Here is a 14,926-nt window from a genome sequence, read left to right on the forward strand (position 1 = left end):
TCTCTGCCTCTTATGTGATTTTAGTAAAAAAAGGTTTGCACATTTTAAGGACATTCACAACTTAGAATGTCCTATGCTCTTTATGCATTTTTTTTGGTAAGAGGAGGTTTGCACATTTTGAGAACATTCACAACCATGAGTTGTAAAGGTTTGTAAATGTCCTCTTGTGCCCCTTATGAGTTTATTTTTTAGTAAAAGAAGGTCACATTTTAGGAACATTAGCAACCATGGGTTGTGAAGGTCACACATTATTTGCAGAAGGGCAAAAATGCCCTAAAAAATCAAGAATCAAAATTTTGAACATAGGGGTGGATTTCGGCAAATTGTGAGGCTTTTTTGACAATGTGCCATTTTGTAAGAATACTACGGTCATTTTCCAAAAAAGAAAATTACAGCTTTTCTTTTCTCATTGGTGCATGCATGTTCTGGTGTGTTTGTGTATGAGAACTCGTGTGCTAGAACTTGTGCGCTAGAACTCGTGCGATCCGACATAGAGGACAATTATTTCCTTTTTTTGATAAGAGCAACACAATTTATTTTAACCGTTGAGAAAATGTAGGACCCACTTTGCATCAAGCCAAGAATCTGCTTGAAATGTCTAAAATTTCAGAAATTTTTTATTTGCTGATGTAATAATACATAACAAGGTGGTGATCCAGGTTGATTTTGTGTAAGATTTGGTACAACTACAACCAGAGCTATTAAGTTCCTAAGTGACAAATAGTAACATAAATTTTTTTGGGCTATACCAAAAATTCCCTTGCGAGGCATGCTAGGATTTTTTTTCCTTTACATCGTTACAGCAAAATAGCAAAAAAACAAGAAAAGAGAAGAAAGAAAGAAGAGGGCCTTCCTGTGCAGGTTTTCCTAAGATCATGCTTAACCAGACTCATCATATACAACAGCTTATGATAAAATGAACAACTTAGTCGAGGAGATGTTGAGCTACCAAACATGCTGCTAGCGTCCAGGAGCCTTTGCTACACGGTTTTCTCACCTTCAGGGTTCTTGAGCTGAGTACTGATTTCCGATGGCACTGTTAATTTACATAATATTTATCAAAATGGTAATGCTTAATTAGCAAACAGAAAAAATGTACATCATGGGTTTCTTGATAAAGCTATTAGGCGAAAGTGTTGACCATGAAAGTTGTATTTTTTTTGTGAATTTTATGCACTGCTATCACATCATCTTAAATTCATAAATATGAATAAAACTTTGAAGTAATGAATATTAATGATCTTATGTAGGTAACGAGTCGAAAGAGAAAAAACCTTTAGAAAAATTTTCAGTAGCAGATGGCTCTAGTTGTTTTGCAGCAGCAGCAGCAGCAGCTTCAAGTTGTTCTTCAGTTACCTTCAGATAATCTTCACTGGAATAAGGTTTTACAGCAGCTGGAGTGCCATCTGCAATTTATGACAAGATATGTAAGTATCCAAGGAGAGGTTTGAAGGAAAAACGATAGTTGGAACTGAAATAAAGCAATGGTTACTAGACCATACACAACCCAAATTTTAGAAGATGCCATTTTGGAACAGCAGTCACCTAGTAGATAATTGAGTTGAATAAATGATGGGGAGTCAGTTGTTTTAACATTGGCTTCTCTAGGAAGTTGAAGCAGACATGGCAGCAAGATCTAATCAGTGACCCTGGACCCTGGTTAGTTCCAAATCAAGGAATTCCTTGCAACCTAAGTCTCAGGTCAGGTAAGTCTAATATAAGATGGTGCACACATTATAGAAGAGTTGCTTGCAAGATTGACTTCACAGGTACACTGGTAACCACTGATAAGTTGACATAAGAACAAACAGCTAGATCAGACATGGATTCACAGAGACTTCATAATATTATGATGTTAATGTGTCATTCAGCGGAATTATCATTGGACCTGACTCAGGTCTCACCCAAAGAAAATCCATCTGGATAATATCCAAAACTGCAATTTTGGAGGCATCTCCATTCGACCCCGCAATGCAATGTGAGACCTGGCTGCATGTTCAAGCATCAAGTGGTCTCAAGACTAAATGCCCTTTCAAGGCTGTAATATGCAACATTCAGATAAGGGGCTGAGTGAAGCCTTTCAACAGTAGAGACAAACGATGAAATTGGCATTTTCAAGAACATAATTTTGAAGTTTTCTGCACCAAGATGTTAATACCAGAGACCTTCCAAGATGTGCCTCTCAGTCATTTCTATACTCAGGTGTAAATACAAATGAAACAAGGAATCAATGACATCAAAATAGCTAATCCAATTGTTGCAGACCAAATCGTGAGAGACCCAGATCAAGCTCCTAGGGTCCACAACTATGTCACATGGGTGCGGGTGCGGGGGTGCGGCACTTTCAAAAACCTTGGGTACATGGGTGCGGCAATATATATATATATATATATATATATATATATATATATATATATATATATATATATATATATATATATATATATATATATATATATATATATATATATATATATAAGAGGGGTCCGGGGGTTCCCCCCGGAGCGTTTTTTTTTTAAAATTTCGCAGGCCATTTCATAGGGCAATTTTAAAAAAAAATCCAAAAAATGGACCAAAATGACCCTGGGTGCGTTGACCGCACCCAGGGTCGGGTTGACCGCACAGGGTGCCGCACCCGCGGCGCGTTGATGCGGGTGCAGCACCTGTCTGGCCGAATCCTTGTGACATAGGTCCACAAGAAGCAAATAGATCCATTGATGACCGACTCGGACCCGTTATCCAAGCTCTACCTTGTGGACGTCTCTCTCTCTCTCTCTCTCTCCTTTACCCTGCGAGTTCCTGTCCCCTGACTTGTTCACCCCATCTAAGGGCTCTTCAGCATCAACTTGAGGTGGTTCAAACCTTGCATGGGTCTGAATTTGCCCAAGGTAGTGTTGTCTCTACCTTTGGTTCATGTGGACTGCACCAACTATTTTGAAAATTCAACCTTACCCAACCAATCTAGTGGAGCCCTGTGAACTGCAGATGACCCAAACCTACAACAGACCTTAGCCTACCTGGACCAAGTCTTGTAAGTCATTGGAGCCCCTTCCTTAAGCCTTTCCCAAGCCTAGAACCCCCTAAACTAAAGTCTGTCTAGAACATGTTTCCTGACAATACCCAAACTTTGTCAGACTTGCCGCTATTGCCCAACCTAGATTGTAAATCATTCGGGTCTAAAATTTGAACCCAGTACACTTTAGAGTGTCTAGTGTTAACCCTCCGAGTTTCAAGATTTATTGAGCTCTCTGTAAAGAGAACTCGATTTTACAAGTCGGCCTGTCTATTCTCAAAACCCAGTCCGACCCTGTCCTATCCCATCTGTCCAGCCACTTCCTAAAATCATATCTCCCTGTCCAGGTATCACCTAACCCCTAAAATCTTACCCGAACCTAGTCCAAGGTGTCTAGAAACATCCCTCCAAATTTGAGATTTTTCCTCCATACCGTTTGGGCGTACCAATTTTTCTACATAAACCTGTCAGAAAGCCTAGACCCTGTTTACCCGTTTTGACTGTTGACCTAGACCCAGACCTAACCAAGCCTACCAGCTGCCTAAAAGACCAAACCTAAAACCAGGAACACATCACCAATTAACGTGATGCATTCATATATTAAAGGAACTCAATATTAACCAACAAAAGCTTGAAGCAATATCAACCACAATTTCTTGACTGCCTGATACATTGGTGAAACTCTGACTAGGAAAGCATCAAACTCATAATGCTTCACTTCCAGCATGAGTTTCAAATGCTATGGCTGCTCAGCAAATGAGTATAAAAGATCAAAACTCCGTATATCCTAGAACCCCTTACAGAAGCATTCTAGAAAAAAAAATAATCAAACATGACAGCATTTGTTAAACACAATAAATTCTCCTGCAAATTTAGAATGAATGAAAAGGGCAAAAAAAAAAATACATTGTATATAATGGATCCAATACATGAGCAATTTTCTAGAAACTCTCCATACTTTAATTTACATCTGGTGCAGGCCAATCCAAGATGCACTTAATTATGCCAAGCAACAGTTGCACATGGTCCACATTCATATTGCACAAATGCAAGTGTAGTAGTATGGGAAGCCCCATGATATTCAGGGAGGCGGCAACTGTTGACTTGTTCTATTAGAAAGTAGGTTATTGGAGGATCCCGTGCAAGAGATTGGATGGTCATGTATCCCACCCATAGCATAGCATAGGGGCAGACGAATATCTAGATTTGTGGTTTAGAACCTTCTCAAGCCACATTCTGGTTTTGAAAGTCAAGCCATTAAGGCATTCTTCACAGAAATGGATGAGTGCCTAGCAAGCCCACATGCATTTTCAGTAAGAATATTGAAGTCCATTCGTACCAGGTCATGGTAGATAAACCAAATCCATATACTCAAAGGCCTTCTTTGGATCAAATTTTAGATGGATAAGCTTTTGTCTGGATTTTGACCTCCAGTTTAGATGCTTGTGCATTGCCACCATACTGGCTATTATATTTATGCCCACTGCCCAAATATCGGTCCCTTGATTGTGGAACAGCATACATGAGATTAGCAAATATTCTGTGAAGTGTTCAGCTAATACTGCCTAACTAACCTTATCTAAGTCTTCCTAGCTAATAAAATAACAATATGTATTAGAGTTGTCACAATTAACCATACTGCTTTTTTCAATAGATGCCATCATGTCAAATGTAAAAGTTACTAGTTTGCTATATCTCTTGATGAAATTGGACTTCATCAGTTTACATCTTATGGACTGCCAAGGATCATGCAAGAAAGACAAAGCGAAACAGTTTACTACTGCTCATCATCAAAGAGCTTCACAAGATTTACGTTTGCTATTCAAGTACACTGACAGCATGAACCAAGGCTTCTATTTGTGAGAGGAATAAACCCAAGATTTCTATAGGATGCTGATTTATAAGAGTTTAATAATTCTGTGGATGGATTACTTGATTTTAAAAATTACTGCTACAGGCTCTGCTGGAAGAGACAATTTCCCTCTTAGTAGACTGTTTCATTTATTTGCATGTCTGATATTTATGTTTTTAATAAGATTAATCATCCCTAGAAAAGAGTGCTGAAGTTAATAATGAATTGACAAAGAAGGAAGAAAATGAAAGGAAAGAAGTCACTCACTTTTGTCTACTGTAGCTTCCAAATTCTCGTTCATGTACGTTGAAGGGGGCCTATAATTCTGCGGGGATGGAACATCATCAAGTCCAATCTCTCGTTCAAGTGTGCTCTTAAACTCCCTTGACACATCCTGTGTCAAAAATAATGTCTCAATTCTCATATATAATTGAATATTCCATTTGACAACCACAAGAAACTAATTATGTCTTGCCATATCTGAAAAGTTACAAAAATCATCAGATATATAAATGCAAAATATTTCATATTCACGACAGTACAGTACTATCCAGTAGAAGATCATAGTTGCAGGTATCATCTACATAATCAAACCCTATAGATGTGCCAATCATCTTTTTTAACTATTAAACATGCTTTCAAACAAGTGTTCCGACGTAACATCCCAACTTCTGTGACATGAGATTTCAAGCATTACAGGACTGTTGATTTTTCATTGCTATTAAAAAATCTATACAAGTATCAACATATAATTATCTAAAAGATATCGAGATCACATATGTAGGGTCCAATGCATTAAACACCCCAACAGATAGAAAAAAGTGGGGCTTACTAGATAGTACTCTATGTCACATGGGTGCAGGTGCGACGCGGGTGCGGCGCAATTTTAAAATTTTTGGACACGGGGACTCGGCTATATATATATATATATATATATATATATATATATATATATATAGTTAAAAAAAAGTGCAAAGAAACCAATGTACCAAAAAAAAGTGCAAGATTATGTCACACGGACTCGGCTCCATGGTCGACGCACCCACGTCGACATGCACGGACACGGGTGCGGCTCGGACTCGGACTCGGTCAACCCGACCCTGGGTGCGGTCAACGCACCCAGGGTCATTTTGGTGCCATAATGCACCAAAATTTTATGACTAAAAATCATATTTTATTTGCTAGGGATCACACTTTGCATCATCTTTTTTCAACTTAAAAATATGATTTTTAGTCATAAAATTTTGGTACATTATGACCTCATAGATGTCTTCAACATAAAATTTTATGACTAAAAATCATATTTTTAAGTTGAAAAAAGATGATGCAAAGTGTGATCCCTAGCAAATAAACTATGTTGAAGACATCTATGAGGTCAGATTGAGTGGATGCAACTTGCACCTATGATTTTCCAACTAGATTGTACATATAGTAGATAATAGAAAATACATGTGTGTGTATTTGTTTATTTACTTACAATGGACTTAAAAAGGGGATTCAAATACTCACCTGAAGATCTTGTATTGTAGGTAGAAAAGCACGCAAAGTCTTTCCCAGATTACGGGCCACCTGCATTTATATCAATCAATTCAAAATTTCAAAGACAGAAATTGGAATCACAAGCACCACAAGTCTGCTGATATAGACATTTAGTTCCTAAATGGAATTTAGCTTAATGTTCAATGACTTGTTCCAAATGTTACAGAAGCTAAGTGGTAATAGGAAGAAACCAATCCGTTACCACCACAACATCTGAAATATCAAAATAATCAATCTGAATTAGGTTAACGAAGCACATTTTTCCTGGCCCTATCCCATTATCGCAAGCTTCAAATTTCCTTTCCTTTTTTTTTTAAAAATTTTAACACAGAATCCACTGAAGTTATAATACCCACAGATTCAGAAAACAATTTCCGATAGTTCAATTTAAAAAATACATGAAAAGGACTACTATGATAAGCACGTGCAACGTTGTACAGTAATGATAGGACAGTGCATCTTCCAAAGAATAAGCTCGTACGACTTCAAAAGCAAAACCATTAAATCAATTCTTTTCACAAAATCTCAGCAGTGCTATAAATAAATTCTTACAAAAGGCTTATGACTGGTAAGTGAATGCATAGATGAGAAGAGTGGAATTGGTAGTTTAAACTTCAAAAGAAAAGGGTCCTGGATTCATTTACCAAAACCTATCATCTCTAAAAAAACAGATAACGAGAGATTAAATAAGCAGTGATGCTCTCTGTCTAGTAATGATACATCCACTGCTGAAAATCCACAATGCATTAATTGATTGATTTACCTTGAGTAACTCAACCTTTAGAGTGGGAGAACTTCAAAGACACAGGATTCATAGTATTTCACAATTTAAATAGTAAAAGCAATAAAAAACTAGCAACGCCTGGACTAAAGCCACTCCAATCAAATTATCAGAAAGGTAGACACATCATTTCCTAAAACAAACACCAAGGATATAGATGATGATGGTAGCATGCCATCAAAACAATCACAAGCACCACCATCATCATTAGGCAGAGCAACGAGTGAATAAATTTAAGTGATTGAATAAATATGTCTAAAATTGGTACCTCAGCAAGGCCTTTGGGACCAAAGACCAACAAAGCCACCACACCAATCACCAATGCTTCAGGAGCTCCAACCCCAAACAGAGAAGCATAAACCGCCCCATATCTGGATTTCATCCTCCTTGCTGCAACCGCCCCCATCAAAGTGCAAACATAAATTCCATCAAAAGCAAACAACCCCAGAAAACCAAAACCCACAAAAAAGACACAGTAAAACAACACTTGCAAACCAAAAAAGGCAAAGTGGGTACCTCTCCTTCCTAGTCTTCTTTGCCTTGGAGCGGCACCCAAATGAATGGAGCCATTAGAGGGAGCCAATGGCTTGAAGGGAAGAAGCCTGGTGAATTGGGTGAGTGAAAAATGGGCAGAAGAAGAGATAAAGGCAGATTTTGGATGTGTTGGTGGAAAAGAGTGGACTTGTGGAAATGAGGATGCTGCAGAGGCTACAGTTAAGGCCATGATGACGATATGAGATCACATACGCACACACACACACACACACTTCCTCTACTCTTGTCTTCTTTCCTTCAATTTCTAATCCCCATTAAAGCGTTCATCCCCCATAAAACTTCGTCCACAGTCTGTATCATCGAGAAGCACTTGCTGTTCAGTTCCTCTCTCTCTCTCTCGCTCAAATCAAAATCTCTGTCTATCCGTTTATCGAAAAAATCTTTGTCGTCGATCCAGACGTCTCTCTCTCTAAAATTTTTGAGTCTATCCTATCACTAAACGAAATCGCAAACTGTCACAGGGACATGTCCCTCGTGACACGGTCACGTAGACACGGAAAAGACACGTACAGCCAAAAAATTATTTTAATTTTTAATGGGTTTAACTATTATTTCAATAAAAAAATTTATTTTTAATATTAAAATAGCAAAAAAATTATTTTTTTATGGATTAAAAATTGAAAAAAAATTTGTCCTCGTGTCCTGTTTTTTTTTTTAAATCGCACTTGAGAGTCGTGTCACCATCCACGTGTCGATGTGTTTTTGAGACAAAGATCCCTGCATGACTTTGGTGAAATGGTTGAAACACCCATGATATTCATAGGGAGAATTGGTTCACAATGGATCGAATCCAATTCAGTCCAAGAACTCATTATGGGTCTGACATACTTATGTTGGACCGGATAGGATCCCAGACCGTTTACTCTTGTTTCGTGGATTTTCAATGCGACCTGATTCATAGACATAGAAGCAATTGCAATTCAAGGTAGCTAGTTTAGAGTTTGACTAGATCAGCCAAGTTTAGTAGGACTAAGAGCAGCTCTAGATGGTCAACAAAACCTGAATTAAACCAAATTTTAGCCCAATAAGACTTGGGAGTACCAGACCAGGGTGGGTAAGTGAACTGACCTCTGTGCTTGTGGTGAGCCGAGCTGAGCTAAGCTCATGACAAGCCCGAGCTAAACAAGCAAAGCTACTCGCTTACAAGAAAGATACATTGTTTCAAAGTTGAAACTAGCTGCATTATAACTCTTTGACAAAAAAAAAAAACAATATTTCAAAGTTGGAAATCATAGGATTTGCGGCAGCCACAGGCTTAGCCAGCGCGACTAGGTCTCTGATCTCGAGGATAGTTTCTGACCTCTGTGCTTGTGGTGAGCCGAGCTGAGCTGAGCTAAGCTCATGACAAGCCCGAGCTAAACAAGCAAAGCTACTCGCTTACAAGAAAGATACATTGTTTCAAAGTTGAAACTAGCTTGCATTATAACTCTTCGACAAAAAAAAAAAATTCAAAGTTGGAAGCAATAGGATTTGCGGCAGGCTTAGCCAGCGCGACTAGGTCTCTGATCTCGAGGATAGTTTCTGACCTCTGTGCTTGTGGTGAGCCGAGCTGAGCTGAGCTAAGCTCATGACAAGCCTGAGCTAAACAAGCAAAGCTACTCGCTTACAAGAAAGATACATTGTTTCAAAGCTGAAACTAGCTGCATTATAACTCTTTGACAAAAAAAAAACAATATTTCAAAGTTGGAAGCAATAGGATTTGCGGCAGCCACAGGCTTAGCCAGCGCGACTAGGTCTCTGATCTCGAGGATAGTTTCTGACCTCTGTGCTTGTGGTGAGCCGAGCTGAGCTGAGCTAAGCTCATGACAAGCCCGAGCTAAACAAGCAAAGCTACTCGCTTACAAGAAAGATACATTGTTTCAAAGTTGAAACTAGCTTGCATTATAACTCTTCGACAAAAAAAAAAATTCAAAGTTGGAAGCAATAGGATTTGCGGCAGGCTTAGCCAGCGCGACTAGGTCTCTGATCTCGAGGATAGTTTTTTGTCACTTTTAAAACACATTTTAACCATTTGATACACCCTATACACTATGTGATTCTAGTTAAGAAGCCTATACAAGTTGAGCTGAGCAGAAGACTTGTTATTCATCTTTGGCTTGTTGAGCCTATTTTATGAGTTAAAATGAGCTCTTTGATCCTGGGTGCGGTTTCTACCTGTAAATATGAAGAGAAAATGAACTCTTTGAAAACTGAGCACAAGCTGAGCCACATTTGATCCTATTTTCTAGCCTTGGGACTGAGCGAATGAGTTGGATATATCTCTGGTTATTGTAGGTTCAAATATGAATACAAAACCAATTTCAGAACTAGATCCAATGTAACGGAGTTCAACCTGGACCCAAAATTTTCATGAATTCTATCAAACCCAAAGCTAAACAGATCTGATAGAAAACATGGATCTAAATCCAGACAAAGAAAAAGGTGTGACCACGTAAGTTCAAATCCAATCGAAGGTCAAACAGAATCTAATCTATTGGTACCCGTCCTGGACCCCATAGGTTTATCAATCTGTAGGTAGGATTTTGGGAAATTTACATATAGGCTTCAAACTTATGAAAAAATTACATTTAACTGCTGATTATGAAAACTTTTCACATGAGCCCGTTTTTAAACAAATTACTCAAATGACTGCTTATGTCACTTTTTTGTTAAACTTATTTAGCCTTAATTATGCAATTTATTTAAAAAAAAGAAATAGTTAAAGTGTCATTTTAAAGAGGGGTGATGCTTGCTACCCTCGTGGGTGTGCATGATCCCTTTCGAACATAATCTGAACGAACTCACCCTGAGCATCCATTGCGCACGCTCAACGCAAGTTTGCGTCAAATAAGACCTTTAGCGGCAACTTTTTTTTGCCACTAAAAGTGTTTATGCTAAAATAATAAAGCTGAAAGTTAGCGCAAGTTTGTTTTGGTTACGTTCAAAAGTGATCATGCACCTACGCACTACTATATATAAGTATTTTTTTCTCATGTCTAACATCGTAGATGTGATCTATAGGTTTTGTTTAGTGGGAACCGGCTTTTAGATCATCAGAATCTGATTGGTGATCCAAAATCAATGATTATAACAATACCAATTTTTTTCGACTCAGAAAAATATGTTTTTTCATAAAAAAAACATGATTCAAGAGTCCATTCCCACTAAATTGAGCATGTTAAACACATCTAACAGTTCAGTTCTATTATAATACACTTAAAACCTATGGGGTAGAACGAGAAATAGGGCCTAATATGTTCCTTAAGCCCCCTTTTTTGTTAGGCCCCTTCAAAATTCATAGTTTTAAGTATTTTTTTTCACATCTAACACCGTGGATGTGATCTATAGGTCTTGTTTAGTGGGAAACAATTTTTGGATCATTGGAATCTGACCTTTATATAGGTTTTTTTGGTGATCCGAAATCAATGGCTATGAAGGTACTAATTTTTTTGGCTCATAAAAATATATTTTTTCATAAAAAAACATGATCATTCTCACTAAATTGAGCATGTTAAACACATCTAATGGTTCAAATCTATAGGGCAGAACGAGAAATGGGGCCTAATATGTTCATCTCTCTCTCTCTCTCTCTCTCTCTATATATATATATATATATATCAGTTTTTTTATGTGATGTACATATAGTAGAATATCCCACGTGGTAAGTGGGTCCTGTGTCAAGCTGAAGGCATAGGATTGAATCCCTCCCCCACACGGGGCGGCTGTTCTAGTACACCAGCTTGCCTTTAAAAAAAAAAAAAATCTGACCTTTAAATCATGTTTTACTGACATATATATATATATATAAGATTTTAAGAGGATTGAAAAATCAATGACTTACAAATGTACCAAAATTTGAAACCTCAAAAATACATATTTTTGCATCAAAAAACTATAATCCGAAGGTCAATTCCTATTATTTTGATCATGCTAAACACATTCATGAGGTTAGATTTGGTCAAAACAGTTTTCCCCTGTGAGTTAAAACTAAGAGTTCCTTACTCACGAGGGTAGCGTGTGCTATCTCATTTTAAAGAATCAAAATATTGCTAAAGTTACTTATTTAACTTTAACTGCCTAACAGCTGCAAAAAAGTTACATTCAGCAATTAATAATGAGCAAATTTTTCAATTATATGATTTTTTTTTAAACATAATTTTATCAAAGTTAAGTGTCTATACATAAATTCTCCTAAGATTTTAGCTTTTATTTGAAGCTAGACATGGTTTCAGTATTCGATCAGCACTTTGTTTGATGATACATTTGGTTGCATCTCCAAATCACATGAGATTTGGGAAGTGAATCTTATTTGAATAGTACCTAAAAAACAACCAAACAAAACAATTTTTTTTTGCATAAAATCATAAAAGCAAGCCTCATAAAATGTAAGTTGACACATAACCCAAAAGTAAGATTTAAAAAATAAAAAGGTTTCATAAGATTTGAAATCTCATGAGATAATCCTTTTTTTAACTAGTACTTTCACTTTTCAAAAATGCAACCAAACGTACCCAACATTCAGCTTAATTTTTTTGAAACAATAGGGGAAAAACCATTAGTCGATTGACTTCTACCTTGTTCACAGCATCCAGCTTAATTTAAACAAGCTTTTTTTATAATTCGCAAGAAATTAGTTCACTTAATTATAGTTTCAGGTCAAACATGAGTGCCTGCACATATAATGAACCTGTTTGTATCCGTATTGCAAACCACTAGTTTTAAGCTAAGTACCAAGATTGTTGTTGGAACACCAAAATTGTTGTTGGAACACCATTTGATTTTTGCTGCCAGTATCACATTCAATATGGAGACCAATATATGAGCAAATTTGATTTCATTTAGTTGCATTTCTTATTATGCCAAAGCCATATCTGATTATAATCAGACACGGATATGGTTTTGGTTTTTTGCTACCAAATCTGTTTACCTGTAAAAAAGCAGATCTGATCTGAACTTTTCACCATCCGTTTAGCTACATTAGATTAGTCAAATTTATAGTATTGGTTACATCCATTTACATCCCTAAGACCAAGAATCATCCTACCCCTTTTTTGTTTGGTCCCTTTTTAAACCCTTCAAAATCACAGTCTCAAGTGTTTTTCATTGATATAGACAGATAGGTGCATTTGTCATTGCTTATTTATTAAAAAATATGAAATTTTTATGAGAAATGTAAACATTTCTTCATCAAATTTTAGCGCAATTTCAATAGTTGAGTTTTTATCTCTTCAAATAGCACACCTGACCATGAAAAATGCTTAATCAAATACATGTTTTATATTGAGCAAACTATGATAAAACACATCTACTGGTTCAGAGCAAGCAAAAAACACCTGTAATTATGATTCTTGAAAAGTAGATGATCCTTGATCTTTATATGTATTGAATAGTTATGCCTAATTGAAAGGAAACAATAATGAGAAATTTACACAAACATGCACAACTTATTACCCATTCATAAATAAATGTATCATACATTCAAATGCATGGAATAGTTTTTTTTTAAGAGAAAAATGCATTGAATAGTTATTCCCAAACTGAAGGAAAATAATGTAAAGAAATTTACAAAATATGCATGTCTTGTCACACATTTATAAATAACTGCCTAATTTTTCTCTTATTAAGTTTAGCCACCTGAGGAATTTATGTTTTCCTATATTCATGCACTTGATCTTGATTTAGTTAGATGACATGGTTAAGCTATCGTTAACATTTAGAAAATTGAAAAAGTTATGTGATTAATAATAAGTTGGTCAACTATTTATAGAATTTTAGTGATGTGTTTATTTATTTTTAATATTTACACGAAGAAACCACCACCAGGATGAGAGACCTAGTCGCGCTGGCTCTGCATGCAGTACTTATGATCACTGTCCTAACAACATAAAACTCCATGTACTTAAGGAAATGCTATGCTGACCCAAATACAAGTTTGAAAAAAAAGTCCTAATAGCAATTTTCTACCACACTGTTAAGAATTATTTATCAACATTTTTCTTTACTGAAATTATAGCACAAAAAAATACAATCAACGTAAAAAAATTATCAGGCTCAAGAACTTCCCAGTGAGGACAAAATAAACACAATATTAGATTAAAAAAAGGTGCTTCAATCATTGCTGTTTATGTAACTTAAGGCAGGTAAATGAACCAAGTTGTTCATAATTATACCATCTAACATATGGTCAAGACTGTAAATGTACTTATCATTGCTTGTTTGCCAGAAAACCAGCCCTTAGTTAAATTGTTTCAATAAAAAAAGAAAAAAAACTTTATTTTTTATTAAACCTTTTTTTAGGGATGGCATTGGACTGGGGCGGGGGCAGAGGACAAGGTCTCCAACCCCACTCTCAAAATTTCGCCCTCCATCCTCACCTCCATCTCTGCACGAGTTTTGATTTTAACCTCCATCCCCGTTTCATGTCCTTCATCCCCGGTCCAAATGGCATGAGGCAGGGCTTGGTTTCTCCCTGGTCCACTATCATCCTTAAAGGCATTTTAGTTATTTTACTAACGAAGATCAGAGATGGGACAAGGTGGGGATAGGACGAGACTAGGCAAGGGAAAGCATAAGTCCATCCCTACCTTCATCCCCACACAGGTTTTGATTTAAACCTTCATCCTTGCCTCCATTCCCGTTTCATGTCCTCCATCCTTGGTCCAAACGGGGAAAGGCAAGGCGGGGCCCGTTTTCCTCCGATCCACTGTCGTTCCTACTTTTTTGAATAACCAGAAAAAACTCACTCACCACATTCATAATAGGATTTTAAGGCATGTTTGTGTGCCGCCTAAAGAGGTCCAACATATTGTCTCATATGGAGCCTCTTTTTTTTCTTTTTTTTTGAGGGATAATTAAGGAAAAAAAAAACTCACTGACCGCACTTTGTATAATGTCGCGTATTTTTACACTTGGTTAAATTTGAAATTTTCAAAAATTTGGCTAAGTCTGGAAGAAAAATCATTTGAAACTCGATTTTTGACCAATGTTTTTGAGTTTTGGCTTGGTTTAAGTCTCATCGATTAGGTTGAGGCGAGCCAATCAAAGCGTAAGAAAGAGTTTTATTTTTTACCTTTAAATTCAAGCAAAAATCAGATTCTTTTTAGACAAAATTCAGAATATGATATTTATGTAATATGTCGTTGGATGCGTCTCAAATATTTGAGCGCATCAATATTTTATTTTTCTTGATTTAGGCTACGGTTGGCTC

General features: G+C 36.7%; 1 protein-coding gene across 1 annotated transcript; it reads right to left on the reverse strand.

Annotated features, from left to right (window-relative positions):
* Positions 1-831: 831 nt before the first annotated feature.
* On the reverse strand, positions 832-8,151 carry LOC149845005 (sec-independent protein translocase protein TATB, chloroplastic-like). The gene is made up of 6 exons (XM_089997421.1): positions 7,702-8,151; positions 7,454-7,575; positions 6,375-6,434; positions 5,133-5,259; positions 1,275-1,406; positions 832-1,036 (listed from the first exon to the last, which is right to left on the reverse strand). Exons 1-6 carry the CDS (start codon positions 7,907-7,909, stop codon positions 981-983), a joined length of 705 nt encoding a protein of 234 aa, XP_089853547.1. The 5' UTR covers positions 7,910-8,151; the 3' UTR covers positions 832-980.
* Positions 8,152-14,926: the final 6,775 nt, after the last annotated feature.

Source organism: Nuphar pumila, chromosome 2 (genome assembly GCF_984573655.1).
Source record: "Nuphar pumila chromosome 2, dmNupPumi1.hap1.1, whole genome shotgun sequence".
Lineage (NCBI taxonomy): Eukaryota > Viridiplantae > Streptophyta > Magnoliopsida > Nymphaeales > Nymphaeaceae > Nuphar > Nuphar pumila.

Excerpts from the sequence above, each read along its gene's own strand:
- LOC149845005 (XM_089997421.1), bottom strand. The coding sequence starts at position 7,909 with ATGGCCTTAACTGTAGCCTCTGCAGCATCCTCATTTCCACAAGTCCAC. Across the intron at positions 7,576-7,701 it reads AAGAAGACTAGGAAGGAGAG|CAAGGAGGATGAAATCCAGA; the intron begins GTACCCACTTTG and ends GGGCGGTTGCAG. Across the intron at positions 1,407-5,132 it reads GGAAGCTACAGTAGACAAAA|ATGGCACTCCAGCTGCTGTA; the intron begins GTGAGTGACTTC and ends CATAAATTGCAG.